Source organism: Macaca nemestrina, chromosome 17, assembly GCF_043159975.1.
Source record: "Macaca nemestrina isolate mMacNem1 chromosome 17, mMacNem.hap1, whole genome shotgun sequence".
NCBI classification, from domain to species: Eukaryota; Metazoa; Chordata; class Mammalia; order Primates; family Cercopithecidae; genus Macaca; species Macaca nemestrina.
The window spans coordinates 40,486,324-40,502,427 of NC_092141.1; the positions used below are offsets into that span (position 1 = coordinate 40,486,324).

The following is a 16,104-nucleotide window of genomic DNA, read 5'->3' on the forward strand; positions in this document are numbered from 1 at the left end:
ATTACCTGGATGATGGCTGGTGGAACTAGGACTCAAACCCAGGCATTCTGACTCTAGAATCAATCAATCAATCTATCTATCTACCTACCTACCTATCTATATCTTCGAAACAGAGTTTTATTCTTGTTACCCAGGCTGGAGTGCAATGGCACGATCTTAGCTCACTGCAACCTCTGCCTCCCTGGGTTCAACCAATTCTCCTGCGTCAGCCTCCTGAGTAGCTGGGATTACACGGATGCACCACCAAGCCCGGCTAATTTTGTATTTTTAGTAGAGACGGGGTTTCACCATGTTGGTCAGGCTGGTCTCAAACTCCTGACCTCAGGTGATCCGCCTGCCTCAGCCTCCCAAAGTGCTGGGATTAGAGCCACCGCGCCTGGCCTAATTTTGTATTTTTAGTAGAGACGGGGTTTTACCATGTTGCTCAGGCTGGTCTTGGAACTCCTGACCTCAGGTGATTCACTCTCCTTGGCCTCCCAAAGTGCGGGGATTACAGGAGTGAGCCACCTTGCCCGGCCTAGAATCTATATTCTTAACCATTTGTAGCCATGATGGCACATTTCTATTTTATATTCTAGCTCCAGACACATAATTTGTCATAGTTGACATTATAATTTATGTAACTATTGCTGCCAGCGCCTAAATCTTCCATATGAGAATCTGCAATGATTTGATTACTGTTTGTTAAGTATATAAAGCATTTAAAAAGAACTATTATAATCCTAAAAAAACCCATTATGGTTATGAAGACACTATTCAAGCTTGAAGAACTTTCTATGTGGCAAGTTTAAGCTTTTCCTTTTGTGTTTTCATTTCAGATGTTGATAATTCGTGTGCTCTTGAAATAGGAAATGTACAGATCCCTATTGCCGACATACCATTCTCTCCATCCAGAAAGCCAACTTTGCGAGAAAAAAAAAAAAAAAAATAGTGTGAAACAGAATGTGGCTTTTCCAAAGACAGATGTGATTATTTATAGTCAATGTGGCCTCAAAATGTCATTGATTGTGAAATGGCAAACATGCAGGATCATAATAAATATTTGGGTAGGTTTCTGAAGTTATTTCACATCTGAGCAGTCTAAAGAAGTATGGGAGGAGGGGCCAGGCGCGGTGGCTCACGCCTGTAATCCCAGCACTTTGGGAGGCTGAGGCAGGCAGATCACAAGGTCAGGAGATTGAGACCATCCTGGCCAACATGGTGAAACCCCGTCTCTACTAAAAATACAAAAAATTAGCCGGGTGTGGTGGCGGGCACCTGTAGTCCCAGCTACTCGGGAGGCTGAGGCAGGAGAATGGCGTGAATCCGAGAGGCGGAGGTTGCAGTGAGCTGAGATCGCACCACTGCACTCCAACCTGGGTGACAGAGTGAGACTCCGTCTCAAAAAAAAAAAAAAGTTTTATGGGGAGGAGGAAGACGTCAAGAGGAAGTCTCAGCCCTTGTTCTCCCACAGAAACACCGATTTAACATATACAAATCCAAATACTTTCATGAGAATTCCAAAATCTAGTTAAAAAGTTGCAGTACCCGGCTGGGCATGGTGGCTCACGCCTGTAATCCCAGCACTTTGGGAGGCTGAGGTGGGCGGATCATTTGAAGTCAGGAGTTCAAAATCAGCCTGGCCAATATGGTGAAACCCCGTCTCTACTGAAAATACAAAAATCAGCTGAGTGTGGTGGTGGGCGCCTGTATTCCTAGCTACTCAGGAGGCTGAGGCAGGAGATTCACTTGAACCCAGGAGGTGGAGGTTGCAGTGAGCCAGGATCACGCCACTGTACTCCAGCCTGGGCAACAGAGCGAGACTCTGTCTCAAGAAAAAAAAGAAAAAAAAAAAAAAAAAAAAAGTTGCTGTACACCAGACGAGCACAAATCCAAACAGAACAAACTGACACAGGTAAGAATAATTTTGATTTTCCCCATTAACCCCTCCCCCAAGCCAGCACAACTCAGGGCCGGGCCAGAACACCTGAGCTTATGACTTCTCCCTCAGGAGGGAGGGAGAATAGCAGAGCATGGCGACCGGTGTTCCGGCTCTCCAGAGGGCTGGCTGAGACTCGTTTCTGTCTTGCCTCTCTTGGAGAACTGATGGAGCTGGCAAATTTTGGATCCCTGAAGGTTGCTGAGAACAAGGAAAAGAGGTGGGCTACAGCTAGCTGCAGCCAGCATGACTCGATGAGGTCAACAAGATCTGGAGAAGGGGCACAACTTGAAGTTTCAGTATCAGGAGAGCAAGATACCGGACTGTGCATCAGGCTCTCTAGCTTTTCAGAAGACTGCCTGAGGGACTGGTAGCTTTCTCACAAGACTTGAACTGAGAGGGAGCCAGCTACTTTGGATACCTGGTGGCCACTGAAGATGAGAGTGGGGTAGCTTGCTGCTATAGAACCAAAGAACTTGTAGTGCTACAGACAGACACCAGAAGGAGCAAGAAATTACAAACTTCCGAAAAAGAAACCACCTAGCCTCTTGAATATAGAAAATGCAGGCAGAGGCCCAGAGAAATCACACCTGCCAAAAAAGTTTCAGAGGCCCCCAGAACATCCAGTTGGGCTGACTGGTGAAGGTGACTGATCATACAGAGACTTTCCCAGCACAATGCTAGTCCATAAACACTGGGAGAGATAGCTATTCTTTTTAAATTTTTTGAATTTTTATAGAGATGGGGTCTCACTATGCTGCCCAGGTTGGTTTCAAACTCCTGGGCTCAAGCAATCCACCCACCTCAGCCTCCTAAAGTGCTGAGATTGTGGCTCCCGAAGTGCTAGGATTACAGGTGTGAATCACCGTGTCCAACCTGATAGCTATTCTTTCAAATGTGCAGGCCAGGTGGGGTGGCTCATGCCTGTAATCTCAGCCTGTTTTATGAAAATTATTAATAAAGAAGTATAGAAGGGTCTATATTTTTAATATTCTGGACAATTATTTTGAGAAGAAATCTGGACAAAAATGACCTCAAAGAAGTCTAGAATTTTGCTAGGCACAGTGGTGCATGCCTGTAGTTCCAGCTACTCAGAAGGCTGAAGTGGATCACTCGAGGCTAAGGGTTTAAAGTCAGCCTGGGCCGGGCGCGGTGGCTCAAGCCTGTAATCCCAGCACTTTGGGAGGCCGAGACGGGTGGATCACGAGGTCAGGAGATCGAGACCATCCTGACTAACACGGTGAAACCCCGTCTCTACTAAAAATACAAAAAAAAAACTAGTCGGGCGAGGTGGCGGGCGCCTGTAGTCCCAGCTACTTGGGAGGCTGAGACAGGAGAATGGCGGGAACCCAGGAGGCGGAGCTTGCAGTGAGCTGAGATCGCGCCACTGCACTCCAGCCTGGGCGACAGAGCGAGACTCCGTCTCAAAAAAAAAAAAAAAAGAAAAAAAAAAAAAAAAAAAAATATATATATATATATATATATATATATATATATATATATAAAGTCAGCCTGGACAACACAGCGAGACCCTGTCTCTTTTTTTGTTTGTTTTTGTTTTTGTTTTTTTTTTTTTTGAGACAGAGTCTCGCTCTGTCGCCCGGGCTGGAGTGCAGTGGCCGGATCTCAGCTCACTGCAAGCTCCGCCTCCGGGGTTTACGCCATTCTCCTGCCTCAGCCTCCCAAGTAACTGGGATTACAGGTGCCCGCCATCTCGCCCGGCTAGTTTTTGTATTTTTTAGTAGAGACGGGGTTTCACCGTGTTCTCCAGGATGGTCTCGATCTCCTGACCTCGTGATCCACCCGTCTCGGCCTCCCAAAGTGCTGGGATTACAGGCTTGAGCCACCGCGCCCGGCCTGAGACCCTGTCTCTTTAAAAAAAAAAGGATTTGATGCGATGTTGCAGAATATAGCTATTATCAGTAAGTGGAGAATTTTATAAACCTCTTACAAGCACCATTCAATTTCCTCTTTCTATGAGTTTGACTACTTTAGATACTTCATGTAAGTGGAATCATGCCGTATTTGTCCTTCTGTGACTGGCTTATTTCACTTAGCATTATGTCCTCAAAGTTTATCCATGTTGTAACATATGGCAATCAATAAATGAATGGGAAACAATCCAAAAGAAAAACAGGCCAAGTATATAGTCAGGCAATTCATAGACATGCAAACCAGTATGGCCAAGAAATTCACGAAAAGTTTTATGACCTCACTGAAAACTGGGGAAAATAACAAATACAATGAGATACTATTTCCCACCTACCCAGACAAAATTTCAAGAAGGACCACCCTTATATACCTCAGTAAATGGCAATTCTATCCATCCAGTTACTTAGTCCAAAAACCCTGAGGTCATACTTGACTCTTTTCTTTCTCACATCCTACAAACAATCTGTCAGTAAATCCTGTCAGCTCTTCCTTCCAAACATATCCAGATTCTGATCGGAAGCAGTGGCTCCTACCTGTAATTCCACCACTCTGGAAGGCTGAGGTGGGCAGCTCAGGAGTTCAAGATCAGCCTGAGCAACATGGTGAAACCCTGTCTCTACTAAAAATACAAAACTTAGCCAAGCATGGTGGCATATCCCTGTAATCCCAGTTTCTAGGGAGGGTGAGGCAGGAGAATCACTTGAACCCAGGACCCAGAGGTTGCAGTGAGCTGAGATCGTGCCACTGCACTCCAGCCTGGGTGACAGAGTGAGACTCTCAAACAAACAAAAAACATACCCAAATTCCGACCACTTACCATTACTTCCACTGCTCCATTCTGGTCCGAGCCACCATTGGGTCTCACCAAGATTATTATATAGCTTCCTAACTAGTCTCCCCACCTGTATCTGTACCTCTTTATAGGCTATTTTTCACACAGCAACTAAAATGACTTGCATAATGTCAGATCATGTCATTCATTTGCTCAGTATCCTCCAATGGCCTCTCATCTCACTCAGGGTCAAAACAGAGTCCAAACAGTCCAGATGGTTAAGATTTGAATCTCAGCATCACTATTCCTGATCTGTGTAACCTCAGACAAGTTGTTTATTTTTATTTATTTATGTTTTATTTGAGACAGAGTCTCACCCTGTCACTCAGGCTGGAGTGCAGTGGCGCGATCTCAGCTAACTGCGACCTCTGCCTCCCGGGTTCAAGCGATTCTCTTGCCTCAGTCTCCCGAGTAGCTGGGATTACACAGGCGCACGCTACCACGCCTGGCTAATTTTTGTATTTTTAGTAGAGATGAGGTTTCACCATACTGGCCAGGCTGGTCTCAAACTCCAGACCTCATGATCCACTCGCCTTGGCCTCCCAGTGCTGGGATTACAGGTGTGTGCCACCGCGCCCGGCCTAGTTGCTCAATTTTTAAAATTTTTCTTTTTTTTTTTTTCCCAATACAGATAAGGTCTCACTGTGTAGCTCAGGCTGGTCTCGAACACCCCAGCTCAAGTGATCCTCCTACTTTGGCCTCCAGAAGTGCTGGGATTACAGGCAGCCTCCACACCTAGTTATTAATTTTTAATTTTTTGTAGAGACAGTGTCTTGGAGAACTGATGGAGCTGTGTCTCACTAGTGTCTCACTAGTGGGATGCCCATTTCCCCTACCATGCTGGGAAGCCCTCCAGGGCAAGACATGTCTTAACTACCTTCAAGTCCCTGGTCTCCAGCCAAGAGTGGGCCCAGAGGAAGCCCGACCCAGAGGGGATGGGCCCGCCCATTATGTGAGGAGCCGGGAGCAAGGTAGTGGCGCAGACACAGAGACCAGGCTGGTCTCAAACTCCTGGCGTCAAGCAATCCTTCCATCTTGGCCTCCCAAACCACTAGGATTACAGGCCTGAGCCACGCGGCATGGTCTGGTTGCTTAATCGTTTTATGTCTGTCTCCGCATCTAAAAAACATGTCTGACTCATGAGACTGTAATAAGGATTTACAAGCATTAACTTAGTTAAGTACTTGGAACTGACACGTAGTAGGGCTCAAAAAATCCATCTGGCTGATATTATTTTGCATAGTTTAACCTTATGAATGCATGAGAAGTCACATACATAGGATGACCCTTGAAACTATGAAAACTGATTTAGTTTTACTTGGTGAGGCTATTGAGCCTTTTGTCAGGGAAAAATAATGATCTCTGTCATGGCACCTTAGCTGGGCAAAATGAAAAAAAAAATAATTTCTGTATGTGGTATCAAATGTCCCCCTTATAAGTGGGCATAGGTGACCTCCAAAAGAGGTATTTCCTTCAGGAATTAAACAAGAAATATACACAGCCTGTCCAAAACAACATCCTACTTTTCTTTTTTTTTTTTTTTTTTAGAGACGGAGTCTTGCTGCGTCGCTCAGGTTGGAGTGCAGTGGTGTGATCTCAGCTCACTGCAACCTCCGCCTCCCGGGTCCAAGCGATTCTCCTGCCTCAGCCTCCTGAGTAGCTGGTACTACAGGTGCGTGCCACCATGCCTGGTTAATTTTTTCTATTTTTTAGTAGAGACGGGGTTTCACCGTGTTAGCCAGGGTGTTCTCAATCTCCTGACCTCATGATCCGCCCGCCTCAGCCTCCCAAAGTGCTGGGATTACAGGCATGAGCCACTGTACCAGGCAACATCCTACTTTTCCAGGTTTCTCTTCAACTATACTCCCTGTCTCTATTAACCCCATCCAGACTCAGTTCTTGGTATTCTCTGCATTTTTTTTTTTTTTTTGAGACGGAGTCTCGCTCTGTCGCCAGGCTGGAGTACAGTGGCGCGATCTCGGCTCACTGCAATCTCCGCCTTGTGGGTTCATGCCTTTCTCCTGCCTCAGCCTCCCAGATAGCTGGGATTACAGGTGTGCACCACCATACCCAGCTAATTTTTGTATTTTTAGTAGAGACGGGGTTTTACCATGCTGGCTAGGATGGTCTCGATCTCCTGACCTCGTGATCTGCCTGCCTTGGCCTCCCAAAGTGCTAGGATTACAGGCATGAGCCACTGCGCCCAGCCATGCATTTTCTCTACCTCCATAACTTTGGTTCCTGCTTTTCTGGCTCCAGCAACTGTACTTTCCAGCTCTACTTGAGATAAAGACTTCACCAATTGTTGATCTAGAAGTAACCTTTCCTTCTATATTCCACCGCAGTCTGAATCTTTCTTACATTCATTTACAAACTGCTTATTTGCTATTGAGCCAAAGGTTCTGCGTTTCTTTTTCTCTTAAACTTTGCATTCCCTACAATAGCAGGTACTATAAATACCGCCTGAGTGGAATAAGGGTTGTACAAAACAATCAGCTTCATGCAAAGAGAAAAGATTGGAGTTAATCAGGAGAACTGTCCTTACATTTTAGAAAAGTAGTTTTGGGCCGGGTACAGTGGCTCATGCCTGTAATCCCAGCACTTTGGGAGGCGGAGGTGGGTGGATCATGAGGTCAGGAGATCAAGACCAGCCTGGCCAACATGGTGAAACCCCATTTCTACTAAAAATACAAAAATTAGCCAGGCGTGGTAGCAGGCGCCTGTAATCCCAAGGAGGCTGAGGCAGGAGAATCGCTTGAACCTGGGAGGCAGAGGTTGCGGTGAGTCCAGATCGTGCCACCGCACTCCAGCCTGGGCAAGCAAGACTTCATCTCCAAAAAAAAGTAGTTTTGACTGGGTGCGGTGGCTCATACCTGTAATCCTAGCACTTTGGGAGGCCAACACAGACAGATCACCTGAGGTCAGAGGTTTGAAACCAGCCTGGCCAACATGGTGAAACCCCATCTCTACTAAAAATACAAAAATTAGCCGGGCATGGTGGCAGGCCCCTGTAATCCCAGCTACTCAGGAGGCTGAGACAGGAGAACCACGTAAACCTGAGAGGTGGAGGCTGCAATGAGCCGACATCGTGCCATTGCATTCCAGCCTGGGCAGCAGAATGAGACTCCGTCTCAAAAAAAAAAAAAAAAAAAAAAAAAAGGATATGATATAAGTAATACTAAATCAGTTTCCAGTCCCAGGTTTAAAAAAAACTCCCATCTTATACTTCCTATCTCTTAACATGCTCATTCTTGGAGTCCAGTCACCATGATGTAAGAAAGCCCAAACAGCCACGGAGACGCCCACATGGAGAGGAACAAAGAATCAGAACCAATCTGCCAGCCATGTGAGTGAGCCATCTTTGAAGCAGACTAGAGGACTAGTCATCCCTAGTTGAACTACTCTACCTAATACCACATGAAATAGAAATGAGCTGTCTTCACCAAGTTCTGCCCAAACTGCAGTTTCCTGAGCAAAACAAATGCCTATAGTTCTTCTAAGCCACTAAATTATGAAGTACTTACACAACAATAGGTAACTGGAACATCAACTTTTTTTTTTTTTTTTTTTTGAGACGGAGTCTCGCTCTGTCGCCCAGGCTGGAGTGCAGTGGCCGGATCTCAGCTCACTGCAAGCTCCGCCTCCCGGGTTTACGCCATTCTCCTGCCTCAGCCTCCCGAGTAGCTGGGACTACAGGCGCCCGCCACCTCGTCCGGCTAGTTTTTTGTATTTTTTAGTAGAGACGGGGTTTCACCGTGTTAGCCAGGATGGTCTCGATCTCCTGACCTCGTGATCCGCCCGTCTCGGCCTCCCAAAGTGCTGGGATTACAGGCTTGAGCCACTGCGCCCGGCCAACATCAACTTTTTAATGTCCTTTGAAGGAAAAAGTTAATGAAGAATAGCCTTATTATTCCTTTGACTGCCCACCTAACGTTAGTAGTGAGAGGTAGGTAACACAGTGGTTAAGAGCACAGACTGGAGTTAGACTGCCAGGATTTGAATCCTGACAAGCCACTTAGTCTCTCTGCTTTCGTTTTTTCTCTGTAAAAGAAAGACAGTTAACAGCCTACCTCCTAGACTATTAGGATTAAAGAAGGCTGTTAGCACCTAAAGCACCTTCCCTCTTTTTTTAGAGACAGGGTGTCACTGTCACCCAGGCTGGAGCGCAGTGGCACAATCTTGGGCTCACTGCAGCCTCTGCCTCCTGGGCTCAAGTGATCCTTCCACCTCAGCCTTCCAAGTAGCTGGGACTACAGGTGCATGCCACTTGTAACGGCAGGCTTTCTCTCTCTCTCTCTTTTTTTTTTTCAGATGAAGTCTTGCTCTGTCACCCAGGCTGAGGTGCAGTGGCGCGATTTCTGCTCACTGCAACCTCTACCTCTCAGGTTCAGTCCATTTCTGCCTCAGTCTCCCGAATAGCTGGGATTACAGGTGCAGAGCACCAAACCCAGCTAATTTTTGTAGCTTTCTCTCTTTTTTAGAGAAAAGCAGTGGTAAAGAGAAAGTAAAAATATGGTTAAAAAATAAGATCGGCTGGGCGCAGTGCCTCATACCTGTAATTCCAGTACTTTGGGAGGCCGAGGTGGGCAGATTACTTGAGGTCAGGAGTTCGACACCAGTCTGGCCAATATGGTGAAACCCCATCTCTACTAACAACAACAAAAAAATTAGCTGGGCATGGTGGCACACGCCTGTAATCCCAGCTACTTGGGAGGCTGAGGTAGGAGAATCGCTTGAACCTGAGAGGTGGAAGTTGCAGTGAGTCAAGATTGTGCCACTGCACTCCAGCCTGGGCGTCAGAGTGAGAGTCTGTCTTCCAAAAAAAAAAAATCAGGGCCAGGTGCAGTGGCTCACGCCTGTAATCCCAGCACTGTGGGAAGCTGTGGTGAGCAGATCACTTGAGCTCAGGGGTTTGAGACCACCCTAAACAACATGGTGAAACCCCGTATCTACAAAAAATACAAAAATTAGCTGGGTGTGGTAGTGGCTCCTGTAATCCCAGCTGCTCAGGAGGCTGAGGTGAGAGGGTCGCTTGAACCTGTGAGGTGGAGGTTGCAGTGAGCTGAGATTGCACCACTGCACTTCAACCTGGGCGACACAGCGAGGCCTTGTCTTAAAAAGAAGGGGAGAACTGGGGAGGGGAATGAGAAAGAAAATAGGTTCGGCGCAGTGGCTCACGCCTGTAATCCCAGCACTTTAGGAGGCCAAGAAGGGCGGATCACGAGGTCAGGAGATTGAGACCATCCTGGGTAACATGGTGAAACTCTGTCTCTATAAAAATACAAAAAATTACGCAGGTGTGGTGGCAGGCACCTGTAGTCCCAGCTACTCAGGAGGCTGAGGTGAGAGGGTCGCTTGAACCTGAGAGGTGGAGGTTGCAGTGAGCCGAAATCGTGCCATTGCATTCCAGCCTGGGCAACAGAACGAGATTCTGTCTCAAAAGAAACAGAAAGAAAGAAAGAAAATAAACCTTTAAAAAAAAAATCAGAAAATCTTAGAAGGAAAGAGCAGGAATGTTTACATAGGAAGTCAGGGAGATCTGGAAGGAGGGGGTTGCTAGCAGACCTGGGCATCTAATGAGAGTGGGTCTAAAGACTGTTACAGTCCAGCCAGTATCACAGGTTTCTCTGGCTTCAGCAGCTCTAAGCCTTCCAGAAACTTCAGCAGGGACCGACTGGGATAAATAACAAAGTAGTGCCTTCAAGAGTATAAGCTCCCTTCTAATTACTAGGCCCTAAGCACCCTCAAAAAACTAAATACTATTTCTCTTGATTCAAGTACACCCACTTGCTCCTCCCTTATGCATGGACTCCCTTCGCATTCACATCTCTGGCTTCATTGCTGATGCCTGAAATTCCTTTAAACAAGGGGAGAAAACATTTCATTCCACAGTCAAAAGAAAAAAATGACAAAAATGCAAAAGGCTGGCTACGATCATATTGAGTTTAACTGAATTTTAGTTAATCACCCTGCCAAGTGGGGCCTGGTGATGCATCTTTAGGAGAGGCCAGACACACTAACAGTTTATTGAGACCTACTGTGTCTTTCACAGCATGGTCAGCAGAGGTGAATTTAAATCAATTTGTATAAGTTCCAATGTCTTAATAAATATTTACTGAATGACCTAAGAAATAAAACTAACTATGCAATCTATCAGACATTACCATGTGTCCAAGGAGGAAGAATTTAAAAAGCAGGAGACCATCAGATCAAGGGGTAAAAGGTCATCAGAGGTAAAAGTTAAAGAGCTAAGGACACAGTAATGGAGAAATTGTAGACTTCAATACCAACTAGAATCATATTAACTCTCCATGAAAAAGATGAAAAAGAAGCAATACAGACCAGTCTGGAGTTGAACTGCCTGGATTTAAACCCTAGTTTTGGCATTTACTAGCTGTGTGACACTGGGTAAATAACTTCTCTGTGCCTCAGTTTCCTCATCCCTAAAATAAATACGTCTATCTCACTGGGTTACTATGAAAATCAAATGAGTTAATACAAGTAAAATACTTAAGACAGTACATGACACACAGTAAATATTGTTTAAATATTAACTGCAATTATTATTATTATTTTTTTCAAGACAGAGTCTCGCTCTGTTGCCCAGGCTGGAGTGCAGTGGTGCGATCTCGGCTCACTGCAAGCTCTGCCTCCCAGGTTCATGCCATTCTCCTGCCTCAGCCTCCCGAGTAGCTGGGACTACAGGTGCCTGCCACCATGCCCGGCTAATTTATTTTTGTATTTTTAGTAGAGAAGGGGTTTCACCGTGTTAGCCAGGATGGTCTTGATCTCCTGACCTTGTGATCTGCCCGCCTCAGCCTCCCAAAGTGCTGGGATTACAGGCGTAAGCCACCGCGCCCGGCCATTAACTGCAATTATCATCATCATCATCATTATTGCAGTCTGAGATATCTGGCCTGAATTTATCAAGGTAGGAAGCTCTGTCATTGCACAGAAATACCTTGTTCTCAGGAGAGTCACTAACGGAAGTGCTTCTGTAAACAAGGGACATAAGCAGAGAAGGGGTACAGAAAACTCATGATTACCTGGGGAATAATTAAATATATTTTAGGTATTCGTCTTTTTTTTTCTCTGTCTCTCTCTGTTGGTATTTTTCTGGTTACTGAGTCATTCTTCATTAAGGGGTGAGAAGAGGTGTCAAAAATTAGACAAAACATAAACTAGTATATTCTGACAACTGCTGACAATTCAAATTACTTAGCTGGAGAGGAATACAGCAACATTGGCTTAAATAACATATTCAGATATTCTCCATGCCTTAAATAATAAGGCCCTGAGAACAAGAGGAACTTGGGTCAAGCATTCACAATAAAATCCCATCTCAAGACTTAAAACTTAGAGGAGAGCTTGTTACACTAAGGTGAGTATGGTGAAAATCAGGCAAACTTTACTTCTCTAAGTCAAAACTGGTCTATGGTTTCTACAAAGAACTATTTAGAAACGTGACTATAAAGAATACATTTCAGATAACATGAAAACAAGAAAAAAAGGCTGGGCGCGGTGGCTCAAGCCTGTAATCCCAGCACTTTGGGAGGCCTAGGCGGGTGGATCACGAGGTCAGGAGAGCGAGACCATCCTGGCTAACATGGTGAAACCCCGTCTCTACTAAAAATACAAAAAACTAGCCGGGCGTGGTGGCGGGCGCCTGTAGTCCCAGCTACTCGGAGGCTGAGGCAGGAGAATTGGCGTGAACCTGGGAGGCGGAGCTTGCAGTGAGCCGAGATCGCGCCACTGCACTCCAGCCTGGGTGACACAGCGCGAGACTCCGTCACAAAAAAAAAAAAAAAAAAAAAGAAACTTTCCCATTACAGAAAGAAATGGGTAGAGAAACAACATTAATCAGTGGTAAGGGAGGCTTGCTTTCAGTTTTACTTTACAGAGTAGCATATACATAATATGTTTACAGCATTCTCTCTTACAAAGACTTGCTGTTAATGACTCACAAAGGACAAAATAAATTCTTGGCTGGTAAATTTGCTTTTTTCTTTTTTTTTTTTTTTTTTTTTTTGTTGAGACGGAGTCTCGCTCTGTCGCCCAGGCTGGAGTGCAGTGGCCGGATCTCAGCTCACTGCAAGCTCCGCCTCCCGGGTTTACGCCATTCTCCTGCCTCAGCCTCCCAAGTAGCTGGGACTACAGGCGCCCGCCACCTCGCCCGGCTAATTTTTTGTATTTTTAGTAGAGACGGGGTTTCACCGTGTTAGCCAGGATGGTCTCGATCTCCTGACCTCGTGATCCGCCCGTCTCGGCCTCCCAAAGTGCTAGGATTACAGGCTTGAGCCACCGCGCCCGGCCTTGCTTTTTTCTTTGAGAGGGAATCTCGCACTGTCACCCAGGCTGGAGAGCAGTGCCACAATCTCTGCTCACTGCAACCTCCGCCTCCCGGCTTCAAGTGACTCTCCTGCCTCAGCCTCCCAAGTAGCTGGGACTACAGGCACCCGCCACCACACCCAGTTAATTTTTAGTATTTTTAGTAGAGACAGGGTTTCACTATGTTGGCCAGGATGGTCTCGATCTCCTGATCTTGTGATCTGCCCGCCTCGCCCTCCCAAAGTGCTGGGATTACAGGCATGAGCCACCATGCCCGGCCCGTGCTTTTTTTTTTTTTTTTTTTTTGAGATGGAGTCTCACTGTCACCCAGGCTGGAGTACAGTGGCGCGATCTCAGCTCACTGTAACTTCCGCCTCCCAGGTTCAAGCAATTCTCATGCCTCAGCCTCCTGAGTAGTTGGTATTATAGGTGTCCGCCACCACACCTGGCTAATTTTTTTTTTTTTTTTTTTTTGGAGACAGAATTTCACCCTGTTGCCAGGCTGAAGTACAGTGGCTCACTGCAACTTTTGCCTCCTGGGTTCAAGTGAGTCTCCTGCCTCACCCTCCCTAGTTGCTGGGATTACAGGCGTGTGCTACCACACACAGCTAATTTTTGTATTTTTAGTAGAGACGGGGATTCACCATGTTGGCCAGGATGGTCTTGATCTCCTAAGCTCATGATCCACCCGCCTCACCCTCCCAAAGTGCTGGGATTACAGGTGTGAGCCACCGCGCCTGGCCTAATATTTGTATTTTTAGTAAAGACAGGGTTTCACCATGTTGGTCAGGCCGGCCTCGAACTCCTGACCACAAGTGATCCGTCCGCCTTGGCTTCCCAAAGTGTTGGGATTACAAGCGTGAGCCGCTGCATCCGGCCTCTTGGCCTCTAAATTTTTAAGATTGACTTTTTTTTTTTTTGAGACAGTGTCTCGCTGTGTCTCCCAGGTTGGAGTGCAGTGGCGTGATCTCGGCTCACTGCAAGCTCCGCCTCCCGGGTTCACGCCATTCTCCCGCCTCAGCCTCCCAAGTAGCTGAGACTACAGGCGCCCGCCACCACGCCCGGCTAGTTTTTTGTATTTTTAGTAGAGACGGGGTTTCACCATGTTAGCCAGGATAGTCTCGATCTCCTGACCTCATGATCCACCCGCCTCGGCCTCCCAAAGTGCTGGGATTACCGCGCCCGGCCAAGATTGACTTTTTAATTGTGTGTGTGAGTGCATGTGTTTGAGACAGAGTTTCATTCTTGTTGCCCAGGCTGGAGTGCAATGGCATGATCTCGGCTCACTGCAACCTCAGCCTCCTGGGTTCAAGTGATTCACCTGCCTCAGCCTCCCGAGTAGCTGGGATTACAGGCATACGTGCCACCATGCCCGGCTAATTTTGTATTTTTAGTAGAGACGGGGTTTCTCCATGTTGATCAGGCTGGTCTCGAACTCTCAACCTCAGGTAATCCACCCGCCTCGGCCTCCCAAAATGCTGGGATTACAGGTGTGAGCCACCATGCCTAGCCTAAGATTGACTTTTGAGAGATATTCTACTTACCTCTACTTACCAAGAAGAAGACAGATATAAACATATTAAATATCAAGCATTTTATATACATTTCCCAGTTAATCTATGTAATAACCCTATGAATACAGATGAGAAAACTACAGCTGCAGGATATAAAGAAGCCTTCCCACAGTAACACTGCCTATAAATGATGGAATAAATTCAGGATGTTTTGAATTCAAAGCTCATGTATGCTCTGAGCACTTCACTCTGCTTCCTGAGGCAGGTAAGATGTTTTAATATCTACTTGCCTGAATGTTAATGTCTGTCCACAGAAATAAGTCGGAGCTCTGGAGTAGAGAACACCTGATGATTCAGAATCATTCCGGAGTGCTATATTTCTTCGACTGCTCAGACTGTACCCCTCAAAACCAGCTGTCCACTCTTTTTAAAAGCAAAGATATTGAAAACTGTTAGAATCTCTTGAGGGATATCTTCAATACAGACATGTTAAATAAAACGTGGAAATGGGAGACTACTCTTAGGGGCCATGGTCAAGTTCAATAAAATAAAAGATTCCATTAACAGGATATCATGATCAGTCCCACAAATTACAAAAAAGATTTTAGTATATGCCTGCATAATTTTGACATAATAAATCAAATAAGTGTTATCTCTTATCTAATAAAATCATAGTTCAAGCATAATTGCTTGAACTTATTCCAACCTGATAAAAATCTAATTAATAAATGAGTCTACATCTTCTAAACAAGAATGCAGGAGAGAGATCAATTTCAAATCATAAGACTTTTTTTTGAGTCTCGCTCTGTCACCCAGGCTGGAGTGCAGTGGCGCGATCTCGGCTCACTGCAAGCTCCATCTCCCGAGTTCAGTCATTCTCCTGCTTCAGCCTCCCCAGTAGCTGGGATTACAGGCGCCCGCCACCACGCCTGTCCAACTTTTTTTTTTTTAGTAGAGACGGGGTTTCACTGTGTTAGCCAGGATGGTCTCCATCTCCTGATCTTGTGATCCGCCTGCCTTGGCCTCCCAAAGTGCTGGGATTACAGGCATGAGCCACCACGCCTGGCCCTGAAATCAGACTTTTAAGAAAATGTCTCTCTCCAGGTATTTCTTGAGGGTTTGGAAAATCAGCATCAGCTGGGCACAGTGGCTCACGCCTATAATCTCAGGACTTTGGGAGGCCACGGCAAGAGGACTGCTTGAGCCCAGGAATTTGAGAACAGCCTGGGCAACATAGCAAGACCTGGTCTCTACAAAAAAAAAAAAAAAAAAAAAAATTAGCCAGGTGTGGTGGTGCATGCAGGTGGTCCTGGCTACTTGGGAGGCTGAGGCAGAAGGATCCAGAGGTCAGGCTGCATGATTGCATCACCACACGCCAGCCTGGGCGACAGAGGTGAGACCTTGTCTCAAAAAAAACTAACTAAATAAAAGTAAAATATAAAAAAAAGAAGACGAATAAAAAGGAGTATCAGTGTCCTACACAATATTTTCAATCTTTGGTTTTCAGTGAGGCTAAAAATCTAGTCCAGCATTTTTTTTTTGGTCTCTGAAGAACTGATGAAAACAAAAATCACATGAGG

The 16,104-nt window shown here is 45.9% G+C and overlaps 1 protein-coding gene across 2 annotated transcripts in view; it reads right to left on the bottom strand.

The window, feature by feature from the left end:
- Window positions 1-16,104, bottom strand: part of LOC105485199 (cytokine receptor like factor 3) — a 56,589-nt gene that overhangs the window by 5,578 nt on the left and 34,907 nt on the right. For both annotated transcript variants that reach the window (XM_071082668.1, XM_071082669.1), the window contains exon 6: window positions 14,815-14,947. In XM_071082668.1, the coding sequence (XP_070938769.1) occupies window positions 14,815-14,947 (133 nt within the window). The remainder of the gene's footprint in view (window positions 1-14,814; window positions 14,948-16,104) is intronic.